The sequence below is a fragment of the Sus scrofa genome, chromosome 6 (genome assembly GCF_054392235.1).
Source record: "Sus scrofa isolate SSC_HxYL_T2T_F1_AM1 chromosome 6, Sscrofa_HxYL_maternal_Yorkshire_Landrace_v2.0, whole genome shotgun sequence".
NCBI classification, from domain to species: domain Eukaryota; kingdom Metazoa; phylum Chordata; class Mammalia; order Artiodactyla; family Suidae; genus Sus; species Sus scrofa.
In genome coordinates, this window is record NC_139388.1 from 163,676,469 (window position 1) to 163,703,935 (window position 27,467).

The 27,467-nt window shown below is 40.3% G+C and overlaps 1 protein-coding gene across 1 annotated transcript in view; it reads right to left on the reverse strand.

Annotated features, from left to right (window-relative positions):
- Positions 1 to 27,467, reverse strand: part of SCP2 (sterol carrier protein 2) — a 124,775-nt gene that overhangs the window by 51,841 nt on the left and 45,467 nt on the right. The window contains 5 exon segments of the mRNA NM_001168415.1: positions 1,507 to 1,614; positions 11,599 to 11,746; positions 19,549 to 19,699; positions 20,850 to 20,936; positions 27,180 to 27,243. Of these exon segments, the coding sequence (NP_001161887.1) occupies positions 1,507 to 1,614; positions 11,599 to 11,746; positions 19,549 to 19,699; positions 20,850 to 20,936; positions 27,180 to 27,243 (558 nt within the window).

Genomic DNA, 27,467 nt, shown 5'->3' on the forward strand with positions numbered 1-27,467 from the left:
GGTGTTGGATTCGCTCTCTGGCCTGGTGTAGTGGGTTAAGGATTCAGCATCGCCGCAGCTGTGGCATCACAGGTCACAGCTGCAGCTCAGATTCAGCCCCTGGCCCAGGAATTTCCATATGCCACAGATGCGCCCCCCCCCCCCAAAAGAAGATGTATATGCATGATAATAATAGCAAAAAGGGCAGGAAGGAGAACACAGAAATATGCTGTTGTAAAAATACCTGACATTCTGTGCGAAAGGGTATGACATTATTTGAAGGTGGTTAATTAAAGATGCATGTTGTAAATCCTAGAGCAAACACTGAAAACATAAGAAAAAGATACCATTCAATAGAAGAAAATAAAATATGACAAAATACCTAATTAATAAGTAATTAGCATGAAAGTGAGAAAAGAAAGAACCAAAGAAAAGGATGAAACAGAAAACAAATAGCAAGGGGGTACATTACACTGTAACCATATGTGCCCGTTTACCTGCCTCTGAGGCCTATCTACACACACCTGTTTTCTCCATTACATTCTAAATTTACCTAATTTTGAGTGATAAACAGAAATAAGCCAAGGTTAATTGTGCTAATGAATACACTATTAATTCTAACTTCTCTATTTTGGTATTTATGATAATTTATAAAATTTTATTTCATTAATATATACAATATAGAAAAAATACAAAACTCACCTAAGTTCATAAAATGAATCTCAGAATTTTAGCGCTAAGTTCTTTCCGAAACCGCTTTGTATACTTTCTTCATTTTACAATTAAGGAAACTAAGAGTTAAAGTGATTAAATGACTGATAATTAACCGAAAGAGTTACATGACCAATCAGCAGTAGAAAAGAGTAAAATTCTTATTTCATAATTTTTAATCCAGTGCTCTCAAGAGAAAAAGAATTTCTATGCAACACCAACCACATATACAACTATATGTAAATTATGTGCTTATTTCAAATCATACATTAGCAGATCTAGGAAGATCACTATTTGGAAACATTTTGTTACTCAAGCTGTACATCTATTTTAAAATAATCAAACTTTTAAAAACACACACTGTTGAAGTTAGAGTTTCAACTAATTCAAATACTCATTAATTAATCAAGATTATTGAAGTATATTATACTTAAAGAAAATAAGTAGTTCCTGCTGTGTCTCAGCAGGTTAAGGACCCAACATGGTCTCTGTGAGGATGTGGGTTCAATCCCTGGCCTTGCTCAGCTTGCATATTGCCGCAGGCTGCAGCGTGGGTCACAGCAGCTCAGATCTGGTGTTGCTGTGGCTGTGGTGTAGGCCTGCAGCTGCAACTCCAACTCGGCCTCTAGCCTAGGAACTTCCACATGCCGTAGGTGCAGCCATAAAAAGAAAGGAAAAGAAAAAATACCATGGCTAAACAATCATTTAACACACTGGCTACCAAATTCAAAGAATAAAATCATTCACTCAATGACTAAATCATTCACCCTTAGGCCAAAAATGATTTTAATAAGTGGGAAATCTTTGTATTATTACCTGTAGCTCCAAGTGGGTGTCCCTTTGCGATCAGTCCACCACTGGGATTTATGACCCACTTTCCTCCATAAGTATTATCTCCATCATCAACCAGTTTTCCACCTTGACCTACAGAAGGAAAAATGACATTCACAAATGTTTAAAAATAACAATGGAATAATGATATGTTTTTTTGTTTGGGGTTTTTTTTTGGGGGGGGTTGTCTTTTTTTAGGGGCGTACCCTCAGCATATGGAGGTTTCCAGGCTAGGGATCGAACCGGAGCTATAGCCAACAGCCTGCACCACAGCCACCGCAACGCTGGATCCTTAACCCACCGAGCAAGGCCAAGGACTGAACCTGTGTCCTCATGGATGCTAGTCAAGATTCATTTCTGTTGAGCCACGAGGGGAACTCCATGTTTGGTTTTTTTAAACTTACAGATAACCAAGTATTTCTTGGAGCAAACATTTTTTGATGGCTCAAACTAACATCTAATTGACGTAAGCAATATTAAAAGCAAGATAATAAATACTGAGTAAGAAAGGCTTATATTTTCAGAACATTTCCTGCACGAAACAAAGCTCCTATTAGTTACTAAGAGCCCTCTGGCTTCCAAAATTGCTACAGATAGAACAGAGATTCAGAGAACCAGAAGAAAAGAACTGAAATGGATATAATACCATAACTAAAATAATAGCAGGTTTAAAACTTCATATTTTTCCAAAATGTACTCATATCTGTTTTCAACTGTACTATATGCTTATATGCAATATAAGTATTCTTAATAAAAAATAGGGAGGGAAGCGGAGAGAGGGACAAGAAAAAAAGAGTGCTGAAAATATTGTTAAGCATAAATGTAAGCTTAAAAGAAAAAAAATTATGTCACAGACCCAGCAGCTTCAACATTCCTATCAATTCCTGGTTATTCTTCCAGGTGTTTATGAAGTAAATAAAATGCACACATTGTATAAAACATTCTTCCAGGAGTTCCCACTGTGGTGCAGCAGGATTGGTGTCTGCAACGCCAAAACACAGGTTCACTCCTTGACCCAGTACTGTGGGTTGGGGGATGCAGTGTTGCCACAGCTGTGGCATAGGCTTGAATCTGATCCCTGGCCTGGGAACCCCATGCTCCAAGGGGCAGCAAAAAAGGAAAAAAAAAAATCTCCTAGATGATACTTCTGGTAATGAGAGGCAGTTCCCCAAATAATGATAATGCTGGTAGTGGTGCTGTCAGAGACAGCTAATAGCTTTTCAGCACTCACTCCACATCAGCCCTTGTTCTCATTATTTTACATATATTTACATAATTTAATTTAATCCTCGACCCTATGCAGTTTTATCATTCTCACTTTACAGATAAGGAAATCGACACATAAATATTAAGAACACATCTAAGGAGTTCCCATCGTAGCTCAGTGGTTAACGAATCCGACTAGGAACCATGAGGTTGCGGGTTCGATCCCTGGCCTTGCTCAGTGGGTTAAGGATCCGGCGTTGCCGTGAGCTGTGGTGTAGGTTGCAGATGCGGCTCGGATCTACGCTGTGGCTCTGGTGTAGGCCGGCAGCTACAGCTCTGATTAGACCCCTGGCCCGGGAACCTCCATATGCCCAGGAGCGGCCCTAGAAAAGGCAAAAAAAGGCAAAAAAGTAAAAAATAAAATAAAATAAAAAGAACCAATCTAAGGAAACAGCAGGGGATCTAGGATGCTCAGACAGTCTGGCTCCATAGCCTGTGTTATTAGCCAACATATTTTTTTTTCCTCTCCTTTTTTTTTTTTTTCTTTTTGGCTACACCAACGGCATGCAGAAGTTCCTGGTCCAGGGACCAAACCTGCGCCACAGCAGCAACCCAAGCCATAGTAGTGACAACACCAGATCCTTAACCCACTGAGCCACACGAAAACTCCAGCCAGTACATTTTATTGTCTTCAAAAATCAAAGAGCTTCTCCGAGTTCCCTGGTGGTTTAGTGGGTTAAGGACCGAGCACTGTCACTGCTCTAGCTTGGGTCACTGCTGTGGTGTGAGTTTGCTCCATGGCCCAGCAACTTCCACATGCTGCAGGCACAGCAAGCGGGGGGGGGGGGAAACAAGAGTTCCTCTATTGGCAAAAAAACATACTAATCACAGAATTTTAGATGACTAACACTTATAATTTGATTTTAAATCTAGGCTGTAGATTAAAAACCATCCCCTAGGGCATCCTTCTATTTTTTTCAGTGTGTTTCTAACACGGAACTTGATATAAAACTCCGGTCATAACAGGTATACTATCTGCTATCACTGCTTTCATATTATTAAATATTGTTATGGTATCAAGTCATAGCAGGCTGAACCAACCCCAAGAAGTAAACACTTTACTGCATAGCTCTTTCCATAATATATACAATCCTAAGAAGCATCAGAAGATTCCACTTGGGGAGTTCCCGTCGTAGCGCAGTGGTTAACGAATCCGACTGGGAACCATGAGGTTGCGGGTTTGGTCCCTGGCCTTGCTCAGTGGGTTAACGATCCGGCGTTGCCGTGAGCTGTGGTGTAGGTTGCAGACGCGGCTTGGATCCCACGTTGCTGTGGCTCTGGTGTAGGCCGGTGGCTACAGCTCCGATTGGACCCCTAGCCTGGGAATCTCCACATGCCGCAGGAGCGGCCCAAGAAATAGCAAAAAAAAAGAAGATTCCACTTGGGAGTTATCTTGAACTCATCCATGAAGAATGATCTAGGCATGAAGAACTGCAATGATCACTCTCACATACCATGGATAGGACGAAAAGGCAATTATTACACCTATTATGTGCCAATAAGTGCCCTGGGAAGTTGGGGATAGAGCCGTGAAACAAATATCCCAGCTCTCACGGAGGCATGAGGAAAAGACAGACAACACGTAAAATAAGTAAAATCTATCATACTTACAGTGGTGATAAATGCCATGGGAAAAGAAAAGGAGGCGGGAAAGGGGGCAGAGGAAGTGATGTGACAGAGGAGAAGAGGTGAGGGGTTTACATTCTAAACGAAGGGACTGGAGAAGGCTTCCACTGAGGTGGCACGTGGTCAAAGACCTGAGAGGAGCAAGAGAACAAATCTGATGGGTATTTGGAGCAAAGGCTCTGAGCTAGGAGCAGGCCTAGGGCATGTGAAGAAGGAGGTTGTGGGTTCGATCCCCGGCCTTGCTCAGTGGGTTAAGGATCCAGCGCTGCCGTGAGCTGTGGTGTAGGTCGAAGATGTGGCTCGGATCTGGTGTTGCTGTGGCTGTGGTGTAGGCTGGCGGCTATATAACCAATATAACTCCAGCAAAGTAAAAGAGTCAGAGAGAAGGAGAAGTCTGACAGATGGGAGGAGAAAGTAAAGAGGAAAGATGGCAATGGGCCTTCGCTTCTGGGTGAGATGGACGGAGGACTGACCCTGGTCTCCCGTATGCTTTTGCAGGACCATTAAAGCTGCATTAGAGAGAACGGGCTGTGAGGAGACAAGGCAGAAGTAGGGGGACCAGTTCTGAAACTACCACAGTCACGTCAATAAGAAACCGTGGTGGTCTGGACCAGGCCGGTAGTGGTACCAAGTGGTAAGAGGTGGTCATAGTCTGGAGATACCTCGAAGGTGGAGTCCACGGGCAACGGGATTTAGCGGATTCAATGGGCGTTGTCAGAGAAAGGGAGAAACAAAACTTCCAATTTAAGCAACAGGGGATGACTGAGGAAGGAGGTTTGGAAAATCTGAGACGGTCAATTTGCACCTAGGTTTGTGATGTTTGATGAGACAAACACCCCAAAACCCCTGAAATGTAGACAGCTGGATATATGAGTCTAGAGATAATGGAAACAGGCTGAGTTCGGGATATAAATGTGGAAGTCATCATCGTATATCACGACATTTAGAAACTCGAACCTACGGTAGAGCACAGGGCAATTTACTCAATACTGTGTGATAACCTACACGGGAAAAGAATCTGAAAAGGAGTGAATATATGTTTAACCAATTCACTTTGCTGTACACCTGAAATTAAACACAACTTTGTAAGTCAATTATAGTCCAATAAAATTTTTATTGATTTTTTAATTCTTAAATTTATTTATTTATTTATTTATTTATTTTTTGTCTGTTGAGGGCCGCACCCACGGCACATGGAGGTTCCCAGGCTAGGGGTCTAATCGGAGCTGTTGCTGCCGGCCTACGCCACAGCCACAGCAACACCAGACCCGAGCCACTTTGTCTGCAACCTACACCACAGCTCCTTAACTCGCTGAGCGAGGCCAGGGATGGAACCCACAACCTCATGGTTCCTAGTTGGATTCATGTCCACTGTGCCATGACAGGAACTCCCAATCAAATTTTTAAAAATAATAATAATAAAACCTTGAGATTGGGTTCCAGGTGCCAGTTCTACTAGAGCAGCATATATTCATTACAAATTTATCTTTCCCACTGATTACAACTGAAGACCCTGGAGGAAACACAAATAAACAACCACCTGAAGGCTCTGAAAAGTAAACAAAAGCAGATGGATCGTGGAGGGAGTTGAAAACTTGAGAGAAGTCAAAGCACAAGGGTGATTTCCCAGTTTTCTCTTTTTCAGGCTTTCTTAATAGATTTTCCCCAACCATGAGAATAGTGTTGGAGAAGCATGGCAGCAGGGCAGCACAAATAGCTAAATTCTAACAGAAATCTCATCTTTTGGAGTTCCCATTGTGGCTCAGCAGTAACAAACCCGACAAGGATCCATGAGGGTTCAGGTTTGATCCCTGGCCTTGCTCAGTGGGTTAAGGAGCCAGCATTGCCATGAGCCGTCGTGTAGGTCGCAGACGCGGTTGAGACTCCGGGTTACTGTGGCTGTGGCATAGGCCAGCAGCCATAGCTCCAATTCGACCCCTAACCTGGGAACTTCCATGTGCTGAAGCATGGCCCTAAAAAGCAAAAAAAAAAAAAAAAAAAAAGAGAGAGAGAAGAAAGAAAGAAAGAAGGAAGGAAGGAAGGAAGGAAGAAAGACAGACAGAAAGAAAGATCCCTACAGGCCAGAAGATAAGGGAGAAAGGTCACAGTGGCGAGAGCCAGTAAAGAGGATCCCTTAATTCTGTGCATGGACCTAAGTCTCGGGCTCACTCCTGAGCAAAGCATTCGTAAGACAGACCCAAAACAGCATAGCAAAGGCCTAGAGAACTGAACAAAACTTTAGTCCAAGGAAGGCAAGACAGAAGTTGTCTAAATACAACTGGGTTTACTGCCTGCTTAAAACAAATACATTCTCATTCTCCAGAGGAGCTATACAACATAGCATTTACCTACCTAGCATACAATCCAAGAACCAGGAAAATGCAACCAACTCTCATGGGAAAGGATAATCAACAGGTGCAAAATCCAAGAAGGCTCTGATTATAGAATTGTCAGGACAAAGACAAAAATAGCTATTTGGACTAGGAGGTAAAGGAAACACACTAAAAATGAGCAAAAAGATAGAGCAGAGAAATGAAAACTATAAAATGCACCAGGAGTTCCCGTCGTGGTTAACGAATCTGACTAGGAACCATGAGGTTGCGGGTTCGATCCCTGCCCTTGCTCAGTGGGTTGAGGATCCGGAGTTGCCGTGAGCTGTGGTGTAGGTTGCATCCCGAGTTGCTGTGGCTCTGGTGAAGGCTGGTGGCTACAGCTCCGATTAGACCCCAGCCTGGGAACCTCCATGTGCCACAGAAGTGGCCCTGGAAATGGAAATGGCATAAAGACAAAAAATAAAAAATAAAATAAAATGAACCAAGTGGAAATTCTAGAACTGAAAACACCATATTTAAAATAAAACCTCAGGAGTTCCCGTCGTGGCGCAGTGGTTAACGAATCCGACTGGGAACCATGAGGTTGCGGGTTCGGTTCCTGCCCTTGCTCAGTGGGTTAACGATCCAGCATTGCCATGAACTGTGGTGTAGGTTGCAGACTCGGCTCGGATCCCACGTTGCTGTGGCTCTGGCGTAGGCCGGTGGCTACAGCTCCGATTCAACCCCTAGCCTGGGAACCTCCATATGCCGCAGAAGCGGCCCAAAGAAATAGCAAAAAAAAATAAATAAAATAAATAAAATAAATAAAAACCTCACTAGAAGATGAGTTCAAAAGCAGACAGAGAATGGAGGCGGAGTCAGCGAATTTGAAAAATATATCAGTATAAAAAAAGTTAGATGGATACATCAATAAATTAATTTTTAGAAAAGAAATATCAATGAGAAAAAGAATGTATATAATATGTGTGACTGGGTCACTTTGCTGTACAGTAGAAAATTGACAGAACACTGTAAACCAGCTATAATGGAAAAAATAAAAATCATTTAAAAATAAATAAATAAAAGGATATATTAGTACAAATTACCCAATCTGAAGGACAGAGATAAAAGGGACTAAAAATTAAATAGAGCCTCAAGGACCTGTGGGATATTAAAAGATCTAATAAATACATTATTGGACTCCTAGAAGGAGAAGAGAAAAAAATTTGGGGCAAGAAAATTATCTGAAAAAATAATGGCTGGATACTACCCAAATTTGGTGAAAGACATTTTTATAGACTCAAGAAGCTCAGAAAACCCAAAGCAGAATAAATTAAAAGAAAACTGGAGTTCCCGTCATGGCGCAGCAAAAACAAATCCAACTAGGAACCATGAGGTTGCGGGCTCCATCCCTGGCCTCCCTCAGTGGGTTAAGGATCTTAACCCACGTTGCCATGAGCTCTGGTGTAGGTCACAGATGAGGCTCAGATCTGGTGTTGCTGTGGCTGGGGTGTAGGCCGGCAGCTGTAGCTCCGATTAGACCCTTAGCCTGGGAACTGCCACATGCAGCAGGTGCAGAAAGAAAGAAAGAAAGAGAGAGAGAGAGAGAGAGAGAGAGAGAGAGAGAAAGAAAACCATGCCTAGATGTAGTACAACGGAACTGTGAAAAATCTTGAAAGCAGTTAGAGAAAAGTGAACAATTACATACATGCATGAATATGTATGCATGACCACTCATTACAAACCATGCAGGCCAGAGGAGTTAAAATATATGTTTTCAGTACTAAAGGAAAAGACCTGTCAATCCAGTCAGGTCATTTCCAGTGAAAATTTCCTTTAGAGGCTAAGACATTCTCTGCTGAAGAAAGAGAATTCATCTCCAGAAGACCTGCTTTATAAGAAATACTAAATTAAATTATTTAGAAAAAATTGGATTGGCAAGAAAGAACAATAGAAATTATAAATATCTGGGCAAATATGAAGGATTTTTTTTTTCCTCTTAGAGTTTTTAAATTTGTGCAACTGTTGAAAACAAAAGTTATAACACTGTGAGGGTATTTTATATATATATAAACCGAATATATATATATAACTGAATCACTGTGCTATACCACTGAAACTAACATGACATTGTAAATCAACTATACTTCAAATTATAAAAAAAGTAAAAAAACATAAAATCCCTCATAATCTACAAAACAACTACTAGAATTAAGAAATGAATTTACCAAAGTCACAGTTTACAAGATTTTTTTTTGAATAGACTATATTCTTATTTACTATCAGCAAACAAATGGAAAATGAAGGCAAAAAAAATTATGCCAAAACCAAGACAATATCTAGGAATAAACCCAGCAAAAGATATCTAAGACCTATACTAAAAATCTGCGAACATTCCATGGGAGGTAAAGGGGAATTAAACGGTAAATACACCATCTGATGCAGTGGAAGCGTCAACACTGTCAAGACAACAGTTGTCTCGGGAGTTCCCATTGTGGTGCAGAGGAAGTGAATCTGACTAAGAACCATGAGGTTTTGGGTTCAATCCTTGGCTTCACTCAGTGGGTTAAGGATCTGGCGCTGCTGTGAGCTGTGGTGTAGATCGCAGACACAGGTCGGATCTGATGTGGCCGCGGCTGCGGCATAGGCCGGCAGCGGTAGCTCCCATTCGACCCCTAGTCTGGGAATATCCATATGCCGCGGGTGTGGTCCTAAAAAGCAAAACAAAAACAAAAACAAAAAAACTATTTTTAGGGCCACATCCATGGTATATGGAAGTTCCCAAGAGAGCAGGAAAGGGGTCAAATTTGAGCCGTAGCCTCCAGCCTAGGCCATAGCCACAGCAACACCAGATCTGAGCTTCATCTGCAACCTACACTGCAGCTTGCAGCAATGCGGGATCCTTAACCCACTGAGCGAGGCCAGGGATCAGCCCCACATTCTCATGAATACTAGTCAGGTTCTTAACCCACTGAGCCCCAACAGGAATTCCATGACAGTTCTCTCTAAATGGATCTCAGATTCAATGAATCCCATTGAAAATTCCAGCAAGCTTTTTAATTTAGAGAAATTGACAAAATAACTCTAATATGTGCATGGAGATGCAAAGGACCTAAAACAATCAAAATGATTTCTAAAAAGAACAAAGTTGGAGAACGTACCCTATCTGATATAGTATAGTAGAACAGAGTGTAGTATAACAAACACAGTAGCCAAAATAATAAAGGTAGACATGAAGACCAATAGAACAGAACAGAGAATCTCCTCATATATATGGGCAATTTTTAACAAAAGTGCCACTCAATTCAATGGGGAAAGTCTTTCCAATAAACGGTACTAAAGGCAGGAGTTCCCATTGTGGTGCGGTAGTTAATGAATCCGACTAGGAACCATGAGGTTGTAGGTTCAATCCCTGGCCTTGCTCAGTGGGTTGAGGATCCAGCATTGCCATGAGCTGTGGTGTAGGTTGCGGATGTGGCTCGGATCCCGAGCTGCTGTGGCTCTGGCCTAGGCCAGTGGCTTCGGCTGCGATTCGATCCCTAGCCTGGGAACCTCCATGTGCCACGGGAAGCGGCCCTAGAAAAGGCAAAAAGACAGAAAAAAAAAAAAAAAAAAAGGTACTAAATATGTCAATATGAAAAAAGATTAATATCAACCTTTACCTTACACCAAACACAAAAACTGACTCAAAACATCATATACTTAAGTTTAAAATCTAAAGCTCTAGAATTCCTAGTATAAAAGTGGAAGAAAATCTTTACCAACTTGAGGTAGGCTTAGAAGATAAAAAGCCTGAACCATTAAAAAAAAAATGATAAGAAATTATAATCAATAATCAAAATTTCTTCATTTGTTCTTCAAAAGACACTATGAATAAAACAAAAAAGCAAACCACAGACTTGGAGAAAAATGTTCACAGCCCACATATATCGGACAAATTACTTATATCCAGAATATACATTTATATTAATTTTACAACACAATAAAGACAACCCCACAAAATCAAAGGAGAGCATGATAATGTGAGAAAAAAGAATGTATACATGTATGTGTGACTAGGTCACCTTGCTGTACAGTAGAAAATTAACAAATCACTATAAACCAGGTATAATAGAAAAAATAAAAATCATTTAAAAAAATCAAAGGGCAAAATGATCTGAACAGACATTTCGCAAAAGATATATGAATGCTCAAAAAGTACAAGAGAAGATGCTTAACAACATTAGTCATCAAGGATGTACAAACTAAAACAAAAATAAAACACCACTATATATCCTTTAGGGTTTTTTGTTTTTTTAATGTACCTATATTTTTAAAAAACTTATTATACTTGATTTAAATACATACTTTTGAATGGCTGAAATTTTAAAAACCGACCACATCCAGTGTTGATGAGAATGTGACGCAACCAAAACCTCACACACTGCTGGCCGTAATGGAAAATGATACAGCCACTTCAGAAAAAAAAAAGAAAAAAAAGTCTGCCAGATCCCGCCAACTAAGATTTCCGTTTTCAGGAGTTCCTGTTGTGGCTCAGTGGTTAATGAACCCAACTAGTATCCATGAGGATGAGGGTTCGACCCCTGGTCTTGCTCAGTGGGTTAAGGATCAGGCATTGCCACGAGCTGTGGTGTAGCGTAGGCCAGCAACTACAGCTCTGATTTGATCCCTAGTGCTTGAGAACTTCCATACCTGCAGCCCTAAAACCCCCCAAAAAAGAAAAAAAAAAAAAATAGCTTACATTCACTTAGCAAAGTGTGGCAGAACCAACATGAAGAGAAAAGCAATTAGTGAATTACATTGTTTAATGATGAAAATGAAACTTTTTCAGTGAAATGTAGAAAGTTAATCTGTATCTCATCAAAGATGTTACCTTCTGGACAGAGTCCCAGTGCTTCATAAGTAAAAAGTTCATTGGAAGAAAAGCAATCGTGAAGTTCTATTACATCAATATCACTTGGTCTCAGGCCAGACTTCTCATAGCATTTTCTGGCAGCTTCTTTACTCATATCAAAGCCAACCTAAAAGCAAAAACATATATAAATAAATTAAAGGAATCAAAATTGGGACTTTTATTTTTTTTTCTGCTGATAAAGTAGAAATTTTTAAATTACTCAATGAATTTTATTACATTTATAGTTGTACAACGATTAATACAGCCAAATTTTACAGCATTTCCATCCCAAACCCCCAGCACATTCCCCCACTCCATCTTATTTGGAAAGCATACATTTTTCTAAGTCTGTGAGTCAGGATTGGTTCTGCAAAGAAGTTCATTGTGTTCTTTTTTTAGATTCCACATGTAAGTGATAGCATTTGATGGTGGTGTCTTATTGTGTGACTGACTTTACTTAGCATAATAATGTCCAGATCCATCCATGTTGCTACATATGCCATTATTTCTTCTGTGTTAATGGCTGAGTAATATTCCATTGTGTATCTGTACCACTTCTTCTTTATCCACTCCTCTGTCGATGGACATTTAGGCTGTTTTCATGTCTTGGCTATTATATGTGGTGCTGCAATGAACACTGGAGTACATGTATCTTTTCAAGTCATGGTTTTCTCTGGATAGATGTGGAGTGGGACTGCTGGATCAAATGGTAATTTTATTTTTAGTTTTCTGAGGAATCTCCATACTGTTTTCCACAGTGGTTGCACCAATTTACATTCCCAACAACAGTATAATAGGGTTCCTTTTTCTCCACACCATCTCCAGCACTTATTGTTTGTAGACGTTTTGATGATGAACATTCTGGCCGATGTTCAGAATTTGCATTTCTCTAATAATTAATGACGTTGAATGTCTTTTCATGTGTTTTTTGGCCATCTCTATGTCTTCTTTGGAGAACTGTCTGTTTAGATCTTCTGCCCATTTTTTGTTGGGGTTGTTTGTTTTTTCAGAATGGAGCTGCAGAAGGTGTTTATAAATTTTGGAGATTAATCCCTTGTCAGTGGATTCATTTGCAAATATTTTCTCCCATTCTGTGGGTTGTCTTTTCGTTTTATTTAGGGTTTCCTTTGCTGTGCAGAAGCTTTTAAGTTTAATTAAGTCCCATTTGTTTATTTTTGTTTTTACTGTCATTACTCTAAGAGGTAGATCTGAGAAGATGTTGCTGTCATTTACGTCAGAGAGTGTTCAGCCTGTGTTTTCCTCTAAAGAGTTTTATAGTATCTGGTCTTATATCTAGGTCTTTAATCCATTTGGAGTTTATTTTTGTGTATGGTATTAGGGAGTGTTCTAATTTCATTCTTTTCCATGTGGCTGTCTAGTTTTCTCAGCATCACTTATTGAGCGGGCTGTCTTTTCTCCATTGTATATTCTTGCCTCCTTTGTCATAGATTAGTTGACTGTAGGTGCATGGGTTTAATTCTGGGCTTTCTATCCTGTTCCACTGATCTATATTTCTGTCTTTGTGCCAGTACCATATGGTTTTCATGACTGTAGCTTTGTAGTATAGTCTGAAGTGAGAGAGCCTGATTCCTCCAACTCCATTTTTCTTTTTCAGGATGTCTTTGGCTATTCTGGGTCTGTTGTGCTTCCAAACAAACTTTAAAATATTTTGTTCCAGTTCTGTGAAAAATGTCCTTGGCAATTTGATAGGGATTGCACTGAACCTGTAGATTGCCTTGGGCAATACAGTCATTTTGACAATATTGATTCTTCCAATTCAAGAGCATCTTTCCATCTGTTTATGTCATCTTTGATTTCTTTCATCAGCATCTTATAGTGTTCAGAGTACAGATCTTTTGTCTCTTTAGGTAGGTTTATTCCTAACTATTTTATTTTTTTGATGCAATGGTAAAAAAGATTGCTTCCCTAATTTCTCTTTCTGATCTTTCATTGTTAGTATATAGAAATGCAGTCAAATTCTGTGCATTAATTTTGTATCCTGCAACTTTGCCAAATTCATTGATGAGCTCTAACAGTTTTCTGGTAGAATCTTTAGGATTTTCTAGGTATAGTAGCATGTCATCTGCAAACAGTGATACTTTTACTTCTTCTTTTCCGATTTGGATTCCTTTTATTTCTTTTACTTCTCTGATTGCTGTGGCTAGGACTTCCAAAACTATGTTGACTAGTAGTGGCAAGAGTAGACATCCTTGTCTTATTCCTAATCTCAGCAGGAATTCTTTCAGCTTTTGATCATTGAGAGTGATGTTAGCTCTGAGTTTGTCATATATGGCCTTAATCATGCTGAGATAGGTTCCCTCTATGCCCACTTTCTCAAGGGTTTTAATCAGAAATGGGTGTTGGATTTTGTCAAAGGCTTTTTCTGAATCTATTGAGAGGATCATATGGTTGTTATTCTTCAGTTTGTTAATGTGGTGCATCACACTGAATGATTTGTGGATATTGAAGAACCCCTGCATCCCTGGGATAAATCCCACTTGATCATGATGTACAGTCCTTTAATGTATTGTTGGATGTAGTCTGCTAGTATTTTGTTGAGGATTCTTACATCTATGTTCATCAGAGAAATTGGCCTGTAATTTGTGTGTGTGTGTGTGTGTGGTATCTTTGTTTGGTTTTGGTATCAGGGTGATGGTGGCCTCATAGAAGGAGTGTTCCTTCCTCTGCAATTTTTTGGAATTTTTTTCAGAAGGATAGGTATTAGCTCTTTGCTAAATGTTTGATAGAATTTGCCTGTGAAGCCATCTGGTCCTGGACTTTTGTTTGTTGGAAGTTTTTAAATCATGGTTTCAATTTCAGTACTTGTGATTGGTCCGTTCATCTTTTCTATTTAATCTTGGTTTAGTCTTGGAAAATTGTACTTTTCTAAGAATTTGTCCATTTCTCCTAGGTTTTCCGTTTTATTGGCGTATTGTTGCACAGAGTAGTCTCAAGATCCTTTGTATTTCTGTGATGTCCATTGTTACTTCTCCTTTTTCATTTCTAATTGTATTGAGTTGAGTCCTCTCTCTTTTTCTTGATGAGTCTGCCTAAGGGTTTATCAATTTTGTTGAGCTTTTCAAAGAACCAGCTTTTCGTTTCATTGATCTTTTCTATGGTTTTCTTCATTTCTATTTCATTTCTATTTCACTGATTTCTGCTTTATGATGTCTTTCCTTCTGCTAACTTCAGGTCTTGTCTGTTGTCTCTCCAGCTGCTTTAGATGTAAAGTTAGGTTGTTTATTTGGGCTTTTTCTTGTTTGCTGAGGTAGGCTTGTATTGCTATAAACTTCCCTCTTAGAACTGCTTTTGCTACATCCCATAGGTTTTGGAGTGTTGTATCTTTGTTGTCATTTGCTTCTAGGTATTGTTAAATTTCCTCTTTGATTTCTTAGTGATCCATTGGTTGTTGAGTAGCATGTTGTTTAGTCTCCATGTGTTTGTGTTTTTTGCACTTTTTTTCTTGTTGATTTTTCCAGTGATACAGTGTTGTGGTTGGAAAACATGCATGCCATGATTTTAATTTTCTTAAAGTTATTGAGGCTTGATTTGTGGCCCAGAATGTGATCAATCCTAGAGAATGTTCCATGTGCACTTGAGAAGAATGTGTACTCTACTGCTTTTGGATGGAATGTCCTATAAATATCATTAAGTCCACCTGGTCTAATGCTTTGTTTAGGGCCTGTGTTTCCCTTGCTGATTTTCTGTCTGGATGATCTGTCCATTGCTTTAAGTGGGGTGTTAAAGTCCCCCACTATTATGGTGTTATTGTCAACTTGTCCTTTTAAGGTTATTAACAGTTGCCTTATATACTGAGGTGATCCTATGTTGGGTGCATATATATTTAAAATTGTTATATCTTCTTCTTGGATTGATCCTTTGATCATTATGTAATGTCCTTCCTTGTCTCATATAATATTCTTTATTTTAAGGTCTATTTTTTCTGATATGAGTATTGCTACTCCAGCTTTCTTTTGATTCCCATTGGCATGGAATATTTTCTTCCATCCTCTCACTTTTAATTTGTATGTGTCCCTAGAATTGAAGTGGGTCTCTTAAAGACATCATATATATGGATTTTGTTTTTGTATCCATTCAGCTAGCCTATGTCTTTTGGTTGGGGCATTTGTCCATTTACATTTAAGGTAATTATTGATACATATGTTCTTAGTGCCATTTTCTTAATTGTTTTGGATTTTTTTTTTTTTTTGTCTTTTTGCTATTTCTTGGGCTGCTCCTGCAGCATATGGAGGTTCCCAGGCTAGGGGTCGAATCGGAGCCGTAGCCACCGGCCTATGCCAGAGCCACAGCAACACAGGATCCGAGCTGCGTCCGCAACCTACACCACAGCTCACAGCAACGCTGGATCCATAACCCACTGAGCAAGGGCAGGGATCGAACCTGCAACCTCATGGTTCCTAGTCGGATTCGTTGACCACTGCGCCACGACGGGAACCCCTGGATTTGTTTTTGTTGTGCTTTTTTCTTCCCTTCTTCTCTTTTTCTCTTCTTGTGGTTTGATGACTATCTTTAGTGTTGTATTTGAGTTGATTTTTCTTATTTGTTTGTGTATCCATTATAGATTTTTGGTTTGCAGTCACCCTGAAGTTTGATATAGGAATATATATACATATATATATGAATATGATATATATATGTATATATATATGAATATGAGATTGTTTTAGGTCGTTGGTCTCTTAATTGCAAGTGCATCTCCAGTGTCCTGCATTTGTACCCCCTCTTCTCATAATTTCTGATTTTGGTAGCATATTTGTGCATAGATGATTTCCTACCTTTACTGTATATATATACGCCTTTGCTGGTGAGCCTTGTCATTTGCAGTATTTTTGTTTATAGTTGTGGCCTTTTCTGCCTGGAGAAATTCCTTTAGTATTTGTTGTAAAGCTGCTGAATTCTCTTAGTTTTTGCTTATCTGTGAAGCTTTTGATTTCTCCTTCAAATCTGAATGAGAACCTTGCTGGGTAAATAATCTTGGTTGGAGGTTTTTGTCCTTTCATCACGTTAAGTATATCGTGTCACTCCCTTCTGGCCTGCAGAGTTTCTGCTGAAAAATCTGCTGATAACCTTATCGGGGTTCCCTTGTATGTTATTTGTTTCTCTTCCCTAGCAGCTTTCAGTATTTTCTCTTTGTTTTCAATTTTGGTCAGTTTGATTAATATGTGTCTCGGGTTATTCCTCCTTGGGTTTATTTTATATGGTCCTCGTTATGCTTCCTGGATTTGAGTGAATGGTTCCTTTCCCATGTTAGGGAAGTTTTCAGCTGTTATTTCTTCAAATATTTTTTCTGTCCCTTTCTCTCTCTCTTCTCCTTCTGGCACCCCCATAATATGGATGTTGGTGTATTTAACATTGTCCCAGGGTTCTTAGATTGTCTTCTTTTCGATCTTTTTCCTCTTTTCTGTTCTGCATCAGTGATTTCCACTAGTCTGTCCTCCACCTCCACCTTATTCGTTCTTATGCCTCCTATATTCTGCTCTTGGTTGCCTATAATGAATTTTTTATTTCAGTTATTGTATTTTGCATCTCTTCTTGCTTAAGTTTTATATCTTGCATTTCTTTGCTCAGTGTTTGCTGTAAATTATCAGTCTTTGCCTCCAGTTTATTTCCAATGTCTTGCATCATCTTCAGCATCATCAGTCTAAAGTATTTTTCCTGGAGGCTGATAATCTCCACATCACTTAGCTGTTTTTCTGTTTGTTTTTTTTTTCTTTCTCCCTCATCTGAGTTATAGTTGTCTGCCTTTTCATTTTTATAGGTTTTTGGTGTGGTCTCCTTTTTGCAGTCAATAGAGTTGTAGACTCTCTTATTTCTGATGTCTGCCTCCATTGTGGCTGAAGTGGGTAGGGGGGATTGCTGCAGGCTTCCTGATGGGAGGGACTTGTGCCTGCCCACTGGTAGGTGGGGTGATTCCTATCCCTCTGGTAGGTGGGGCTTTGTCTCTGGATGATATTAAAGGTGGCTGTGTACCTAGGGGGACTTTAGGCAGCCTGTTTACTGGATTATTGTTTGGCCTAGGGCTTCTCAGTGCTGATGGGTGGGGCCAGATTTTCCCAAAATGGCCACCTCTAGAGGAACACATGCACTGAAAACTCCCAAGAGCTTTGCCTCCAATGTCCTTCCACAATGAGCCACAGTCATCCCCTGTTTTCCCAGGAGATCCTCCAAGAACTGCAGTCAGGTCTGACCCAGGTTCTTATGGAGCCTCTATTTTGCCCTGGGACCCAGTGCACATGAAAGCCTCTGTGTGCCTTTTGAGAATGTGGTCTCCATTTCCCCCAGTCCTGTGGTGCTCCTGTGCACAAGCTTCACTGGCCTTCAATGTCAGATGCTCCAGCAGCTCTTTCTCCCAATCCCAGATCCCCAGGCATGGGGACCTGATGTGGGGCTCAGAACTCTCACTCCTGTGGGTAAGTCTCTGTGGTACAGTTACTTCCAGTCTGTGGGCTTCCCACCTGGTGTGTATAGGGGTGCTTATACCGTGTAATCACCCCTCCTACCATCTTGATGAGGCCTCCTCTTTGTCTTCTAGAGTAGGATATCTTTTTGAAAGTTTCCAGTCCATTTGGTTGAAGGTTATTCAGCATTTGGTTGTAATTCTGTTGTTTTTATGAGAGAAGGTGAGCTCCAGTCCTTCAATTCTGCCACCTTAATCCCATCTGATAAAGTAGTTTTGAAATAAGTAGCACTACAGTCAGTGGCCCTGGAGCATTGCCTTTGGGGGTAGCCCACTGGTCACAAGTTGCTATCTCTGCTGCCCTCAGGCCAAAGTGGCAGGATGCTTCAGGAGCTGGTGGCAGATGCCACCAAGAGTTGCAGGGCTGAGCACCAAAATTGGGACTTTTATATAAGGATTGTAAGAGATTAGTATGTATAACCTTAACAGTTGAGAATTGACCATAAATACTGAAATCTCAGTTAATTCTATATTAGACAGAAAGTCCAAATAGAAGAATACCCAGGAGGGAGAATGTAGATACACATTAAATTTTGTACCATAATGAATAGAATTTTCAATAAGATGTATAAAAAGGAGTTACAATTCCTCATGTCATATCCTGTGCTAAGTTACAAAAACTCTATTAATCCACAATATATAGCTGTGGTAGACACGCTAAAGAGATTTATCAAGAGATCATTATAATTCAGATATACTGGAAATATGGAGGAAATTCTATATGAAAATAAGCAACCTTCTTTTAGAGGCTCTTATAGGATTCAAATCATTTTTCCAAAATTCCATGCTCTGAACACCCTTTCGGTCTCAGACAATAAGACACAAACTCAATTCTTTTCCAAGAAATAAAACTGTGGTGTATTAGAAAATGTACTGCAATCAGAAAACCTGAATATAATTTCTACTTCTGTCATTCCCTAGCTTGTGTGATCCTGGATAAGGGACATTTTAAAATTCAAAGTACTGTTGTAAAATTATTTTGTAAACTCTAATGTAAACTGCATGATTATTTATATATGTGGGTTTACATATGCATATGTTTATAAGCATATCTGCATGTATCCTCAAATATTTAACTAACTCTAGGTCAGAATTCTCATCTTTTTTACTTCTTCCATTTTGTACTCAATCTTTAATAAGGATTTTTAAAGTGCTAAGGGCCAAGAAAGTTCCTGAAAATATCCCTGTTTTTACCTTAATTCTGTAAGGTTAGAACATTTAGTCAACTCAAAATTTTAAAAAACAGCACACTAGTCAGTTACAAGTACATGCATATGTTCTCATTAGTTATTTTGCCTTAACAAATTCTTAAGGATGGGTTACAATATTAAGCTTTCTAGGCTAATTTTTTTTCCAAGTAAGTAACTTTCAGAGCTGATGACATGATGTCACCTTGAAATTTTTAAGCAGAAATCCCCTGACTGATTAATAAAACAGAATTTCATACACACCACTTTAATCATGCTGTTTTCTTCAAATGAGCTTGGCAAGTCAGTTATCATCTCTTGAGCCACAATTTCCACAGCTTTGGATTTCAGGCCATTTTTCTGAACAAACACTTCACTAGCCAAAACTGCCGCTGCAGCACCATCTGAAGTAGGACTAAGAGGAGGTAAAAATAGTTACTCATACCTGGTTCCCCTCAATGCTAGGATTTCGGACTAGGAGTTCTTTTAATGTGGAAAGAAAAGCAGACTCTGCTTGCTGGTCATTAGACTATCTTTGTAATTATCTGCAGTTGAAAATAAAGCATGCTTCCCACCTGAAGAATGAACTTCTATCAAGAAGTTAAAAGCTGTGAGTCACTGACTGGTCTCAAAGGGTCTCTCTCTAAAAGTTCTTATTGCAAAGAATCCCAGACTGGCCTCTGCAGATACATAAGGTAACTTCTGAGGACTCCACAAGGTTATTCCTAAGCTAATACAGCTAAGAATCTGCTGTAGGCATAACCAACTCCAATGTTGCTATCTCCCAAAAAAAATCAGTCTTGGAATCCTTTTGGAAACTTGGAAAGGATGGAACAGGAGATACCAAAAAGTCCATGGTTTTATTAAGACTCCTGAGATATCCCCCAAATATAAATTTTCCTCAGAGCAGGCTATGAAGGAAGGTGGCAAACCCAAGAAGCCTTCTGCAAGTTCGGCTACACTTTATAATGGGTAGACCCTCAGAATAAAACTTATGCACCTGCATCCCAGCCAATATCTCCAAGGCACAGCCAGGTGATAATAAGGCACTGGCTGGAGCCATGCAGTACTAACTCGGTCTTCCAGGAGAAAGATATTATCAAGCAATTTTCAAGATGCAGCTACTGTCTTTATTAAAGCTATGATTTTTTTTTTCTTGTTTTATGTTTACTCTTAGTTACTATGATTAAAATTTCCTACAGTAGAAATACACAGCAGAGAAAACAAAATGGTCAAAGGAAAAACCCTTTGGACTCCACTGGCCACCCAAGACACATTTAAACGAACAAACACTATTAAAACAGAGTAGGTGGGTATCATGAGAGAAGGAAGTAAAATAGGTAATTTTCCGAGAGAAAAGGCGGTCTCTGGACAGGGACAGGAACAGGAAGTAAGGGTGATCTTTCCAGGATAGAGACCATACTTGGTAGGAGTTCTATAAAAGCAGAGAGAGATACAGATACTCCCAGACACACAGCCTGAGGTTTACCGAAGGGGCGGGGGATGGGGAGGAGGAAAAGGGTCAGTACTTCCCTCTATTAAATATTAAAATGTATTTTTCTTACCAGCATTGTAAGATAGTCAAATATTCAAAAATTCTTTGAGATGACATCACTTCATCCAAGCTGTACTCCTTCTGGAACTGGGAATACCTAAACATAAAATAAGTAGTTACAGAATGTGAGATAGCAATTATAATTTTTGCTGAAGATGTTCTTGTCCAGAAGTTAAAGAGAGAATAATAGGTAAATATTCTTTTTCACAAAGAAAACCAGGCTTTCATGGACCATTTCAATCTTTGAGAGGTCATTTGAATTGAATTTTTTAAATTCCTAGTCCCAACATATCATGTTGTATAATGAAAATTTAATCTGTTTTTTTGGTCCTAGGTTCCTGGCATGGAGATTCTAAAATCCTTAGAATTTTCTGAGGAATAGCAATGTCTTCGTTTATGCTGGTTAGGTGACCTCTAGTAGTCCCCTTGTTAGCTGAGGGGTAGGGGAAGAGTGATGCAGGTCTTTCACCAGAAAGACCAATCATGTGAATATGGGGCTGGGACTTTTGTGTGTGTGTGTCTTTTTCGGGCTGCACCTGCAGCATATGGAGGTTCCCAGAGTAGGGGTCCAATAGGGGCTGTAGCTGCCGGCCTATGCCACAGCCACAGCAACACGGGATCCAAGCCATGCCTGTGACTTATACCACAGCTCACGGCAACACCAGATCCTTAACCCACTAAGCAAGGCCAGGGACTGAACCTCCATCCTCTTGGATACTGGTCAGGTTAGATTCCACTGCACCACAACGGGGATCCTGGGGCTGGGACTTTTGAGCCAATGTGATCCTTAGGGAGGGGCAGGGGAGGGCTAGAGATTGAGTTAAATCAAGTGGCCCAGGGACTGAATCAAGTATGCCTGCACAATGAAGCCCCAGTAAAAACTGGACACTGAAGCTTGGTGAGGTTTCCCAGTTGGTGAGCACCTGCATGTACCAGGAGGGTCATGTGGCCTGACTCCACGGGAAGAAAGCATGGAAGCTCTGCATTAGGAACCTTCCCAGACCTCGCCCTATATGCCTCTTCCCTGGGCTGTTCCTCAGTTGTCTCCTTTATGATAACACTGTAATTGTCAGTACGCAACGTTCCTGAGCTCTAGGAGTCATCCTAGCGAATTATCAAACTTGACAGGGTCACGGGAACCCCTGAATTTATAGTCAGTTGGTCACAAGTGCAGGTGGCCTGGAGACCCTACTTTGACCGGCACCTAAAATGAGGGCAGTATTGCAGAGGACTAAGTCCTTAATTCATGGGGTCTGCACTAACTCCAAATGGTTAGTACCAGAATTAAGTTGCAATACACCCACTTGGTGTCAGACCAGTTGAAGGTCAAAAGAAGATACCTTTTTCCCCCCTGGAGAGCTATAAAAATACTAGTTCCTTAAAAGCAAAATTAAGTGACTTGCCATTCAGTCAACTTTTTTGTTTGTTTTTGCTTCCCCTCCCCCCTTTTCAGCCACATACACAGCATATGGAAGTTCCCAGCCAGGGATTCAATCTGAGCCACATCTGATCTGTGTGTGACCTACACCACAGCTGCAGCAACGCCAGATCCTTAACCCAGTGCTCTGAGCCTGGGATGGAACCTGCAACACCACAGAGACAAGCCGGATCCTTCATCTACTGCACCACCGCAAGAACTCCCTCTGTCAACTTTTGTGGTGATGCCGTTATACAAGTACATTTAATGAAGGCTCATGGAATTCTCAAATAGATGTATCAACCTATAATAAAGTATCTGCATTTTTCAAAACACATTTCCTTTCTGATCACTCTGAAGAAGAAACATTTTTATCACCTTTGGCTACTCTAACAATATAATCGGATGATTTCAGAAATTGCTCTGGCAAAAACAGCAGCGCAAAGACAAAACAAGGGAGTTTTCTAAAAGTAAATGTCAACTGGCATGGAAATTAACAAGCCATTCAAATGTTTAGAAATAAAGCCCATGTAACTGACATCAGCACACTACTTTGAAGCACCTTTGCTTCTAAAGTTAACTTTGACCATCACTAACTTTCAGAGAAACACTTTAAGCCAGATCCTGCACTAGGCACTGAGGACAAAGTCCCTACCCTCCAGGTAATCAGTCTGAATCCATGGCAACAAATATACTATTCTAATACAATCTACTAAATGCCATGAGAGAAATGCTACACAGGGTGCTGTGGGAGCAACAGGATATGCATCAAAGCCAAAGGGGGCTTCCTCTCTGAGGTCAGGCAAATAAAAGGAAGTAGGAGATAGAGAATTCCTGGCAAAAAAAAAAAAAAAAAGAGTCAGCATATGCAAAGCCTCTTGAGATGAAACAGTTCACTGAAGCTAAAGCATGACACTTAAGGGGGAATAAGGGAGTTCTCGTCGTGGCTCAGTGGTTAGCGAATCCGACTAGGAACCATGAGGTTGCAGGTTCGATCCCTGGCCTCGCTCGGTGGGTTAAGCATCTGGCAATCCTGCATTGCTATGGCTCTGGCATAGGCCATTGGCTAGAGCTCTGATTAGACTCCTAGCCTGGGAACCTCATGTGCCAAGGGTGCGGCCCTAAAAAGCAAAAAAAAAAAAAAAAAAAAAAAAAAAGGCATTACGCAAAGCAAGTAAACCAACTAAGGGTGATAATCAAGACAAGAAATGATAAGAGCCTAAAACAGGGAAATGGAAGTGAAAGTTGGCGAGAAGGAATGAATTGAAGAGACAGAATCTCTAGGATTCTGTTCATGCCCCACTCATTCGCAACGTCTGTGGGACTGAGGAAGGGGCAGAGTGCAGGCTGACGTCTAGCTTTCCACCTGGCATAACTAGGCTATGTTGATGTCATTCGGCAAGAGGGGAAAATGCTGAAGGAAAAACAGGACTGAGGGGAAATGAGAAATTCTGTCCGGACAGGTTGACGCTGAAGCACCTGTGGGACATCTAAGGGAGACAATGAGGAGAAAGTTAAGAGGCAGATCTGAAGGCTCAGTGGCATAAACTATCCCCAGTCCTACGCTACTTACCACAGACTCTCATTGCCTTTAATTATTCTTATGATGTGTGAGGAAACACTTGAAATGATTTCTTAATTCAACCTTCTTAGAAATATGTCATGGCTTATCTTTCATGACTGGCTGGAAAACACTGAATTCTCTTTATTCACTCACTAGCCAAACAAAACCTAGTATAAGACAGCATCTGAAATTTCTGAGCCAAAACTAGAAGGTTATGCTTGGCTGATTCAATGAGGTGGGTTTTTTTTGTTTTGGTTTGGGGTTTTTTTGTCTTTTTGTCTTTCCTAGGGCCATACCCGCGGCATATGGAGGTTTCCAGGCTAGGGGTCTAATCAGAGCTGTAGACAACAGCTAGAGCCACAGCAACACGGGATCCGAGCCGCATCTGCAACCTACACCACAGCTCACAGCAACGCCAGATCCTTAACCCACTGAGCGAGGCTAGGGATCGAACCTGCATCCTTATGGTTCTTACTAGGATTCGTTTCCACTGCGCCACAACAGGAACTCCTAGACCATATTTATGACTTAAAGACTGCACATCCTAACTACTCTTCAGTAACAGCAAAGCGACACTGAGCACACGCTGTGTTCCAATACCCTGCTAGGTACTGAAGAGACAAAGATGAAACACAATCTCTGTTCAAGGATCATCATCATTAGAGGAGAAAGACTTATAAACAAGTATGATACAGTGTGATGTGTTAAAATAGAGGTATACAGACAGTACAATGAAGGTCACAAGAAAAAAATAATTATGCCCAGGAAGCTTTAAGAAGTTATTAAGAGGAGTTCCCGTCATGGTTCAGTGGTTAACGAATCCGACTAGAAACCATGAGGTTGTGGGTTCGATCCCTGGCCTCACTCACTGGGTTAAGGATCCGGCATTGCTGTGAGCTGTGGTGTAGGTCGCAGAGACAGCTCGGATCCCGCGTTGCTGTGGCTGTGGCGTAGGCTGGCAGCTACCAGCTCTGATTAGACGCCTAGTGTGGGAATCTCCATATGCGTGGGTGCGGCTCTAGAAAATACAAAAAAAAAAAAAAATAGAAGAGAAGGAATGCTTTTGGGTTGGGACTTGATGAGGAAATAGATATTCAGCAAACAAAAGAAAGACAGAAGGATAATCCAGGGAGAGCTGAGAGCGTAAGCAAAAACACAGAAACAAGCACTGTGTAGTACACTTAGGAAATACCAGGTGCTCTGGTGAGGGAAGAGATGGAGAATAACCAGGGAAGTGGCAGAAAATAAGACCAGAAAAGTAGAGTGGAGGCAAATTACAACAGGCTTGTTATCTCATAGGAAGACATTTCTATTTTATCACATCAGCAAGGGAAGTAACCAAAGTTTTCACAGCTCCCTTGGATCTTTCGCAAGATACCCTTAGATCTTGGACATGGGATTCAATATTATTTGTTAATTAGGTAGGCCCTGAATTCAAACATCAATTTAAAATTAGAAGAATAGGAGTTCCCACTGTGGCGCAGCAGAAATGAATCCGACTAGTATCCATGAGGATGCAAGTTCAATCTCTGGCCTCGCTCGGTGGGTTGGAGATCCCGCGTTGCAGAGCCGTGGTGTAGGTCGCAGACACGGCTCAGATCCTGCGTTGCTGTGGCTATGGCATGAGCTGGAAGCTGCAGCTCTGATTGGACCCCTAGCCTGGGAACCTCCATATGCCTCAGGTGTCGTCCTGAAAAGCAAAATAAAATAAAATAAATTAGAACAAGGAGAACAAGCAGTAGCATATGTGGTAATGATTCGCTGGTGCTATAAAATGTTCCTTACCATGGTTTTATATTGATTGAATGTGGTCACATTTGTTTAATAGTCGAGAAACAATTTACTGAACACCTTTTATGTGCCAAACACTGTGCTAAGCATTAAGAACATAAAGATAAGCCATGGCTCTTGCCCTCAAGGAGTTTATAATCTAGTAGGAAGAAAAATATAAACATAATTTTGGCACTCTTTAGAATAATTCTGATCAAGTTGCCTAATTTCTGTAAGCCTCATTTTCCTCATCTATAAAATGAGAATCAAAATAACTACCTTATGGAGTTCCTGTTGTGGCTCAGGGGGGTAAGAACCTGACTAGTATCCATGAAGATTCAGGTTCAATCCCTGGTCTCTCTCAGTGGGCTAAGGATATGGTGTTGCCACAAGCTGTGTGTAGGTCCCAGATGAAACTCAGATCTGGTGTGGCTGTGGCTGTGGCATAGGCTGGCAGCTGCAGCTCTGATTCCACCCTTAGCCTGGGAACTTCCATATGCCGCAGCTGTGGACCTAATAAGAAAATAGAACAAAGCAAATAAACAAACAAAAAGAAAACAACTACCTTATAGGGTCCTTGAGAAGATTAGTTGAAAATGTACACAAAAGTACCTGGCATTTAATAAAGCTAGCTACTATTCTTTTATTGTCCAGTGGTATTGCTTTTGTAGAGATTCTACTTATGTGGCACTAACTCATTTCCCAGTAAACCAATTTTATTCAGCAACCATTAAACACATGCTATGAGCCACACACTGAATTAGGCCTTAGAGATTCAAAGAGTAAAGATCAGTAGTGCGCACGATGCAATTTTATTTCAGATTATTTTTCAGGATGTAAACAACCATATTATTCTATCAGAGTAAGAGTTAATGACACTAATAATTAAAATGCAAATAATTTAATATAAAGTAATTAAAACAACTAGAAATATATGGTTTGCAAACATTTTACTTGGTCAAAACAAAGAAAATTTTAAAGAATGGTTTAAAATGGGGCTTGGTTATTGCTAACTAAAACTAGTATAATACATTTCATTTACTAGGGTTGCAGTGTATGATCAGTTACATCTTTTAACACCAGCCATTCCCATTCTTTCTTAAAAGAGCCACTCAGCTTAAATGGCATTCTAAATATAAACAGGCCAAAACCTAAACTCAAAAGTAGTCAAAAGTTTACTTGGGCACAAGCCTTTCATAAGAAAAAAACAAAAAAACATTCTGGTTAACATCTTTGAGGTTTTACATTTGCTTTTCTTTTCTTTTTTTTTTTTTTTTCAGCTTTTTAGGGCCACACCCAAGGCATATGAAAGTTCCCAGGCTAGAGGTATCAAATTGGAGCTGTAGCTGCTGGCCTACACCACAGCCACAAGCCGAGCCTGCAACCTACACCACAGCTCACGGCAATTGCAGATCTTTAACCCACTGAGAGAGGCCAGGGATCAAACTCGAGTCCTCATGGATACTAGTTAGAGTCGTTACCGCTTCACTGTGATGGGAAACCCTGCATTTACTTTTCAAATATAAAGTTGCATATTATACAGCAGGATAAGCCAGATTCTTACTATTTCATATCTCTGAAGTACTTACGGGTTATTAACTGCATGTTTATGATTTTTCCATCCAATTTTCGCAAAGTGTTCAGGTTTTGTTCCTGTAGAGAAAGCAAACTCCTATTAGTGGGTTAATGCTTTCCTGCTGTTTATTAACAAATGTTACAATGGCATTCAGTATCCTGCTAAATATTTTCACATTTCGGAGTTCCCGTCGTGGCGCAGTGGTTAACGAATCCGACTAGGAACCATGAGGTTGCGGGTTCAGTCCCTGCCCTTGCTCAGTGGGTTAAGGATCCGGCGTTGCCGTGAGCTGTGGTGTAGG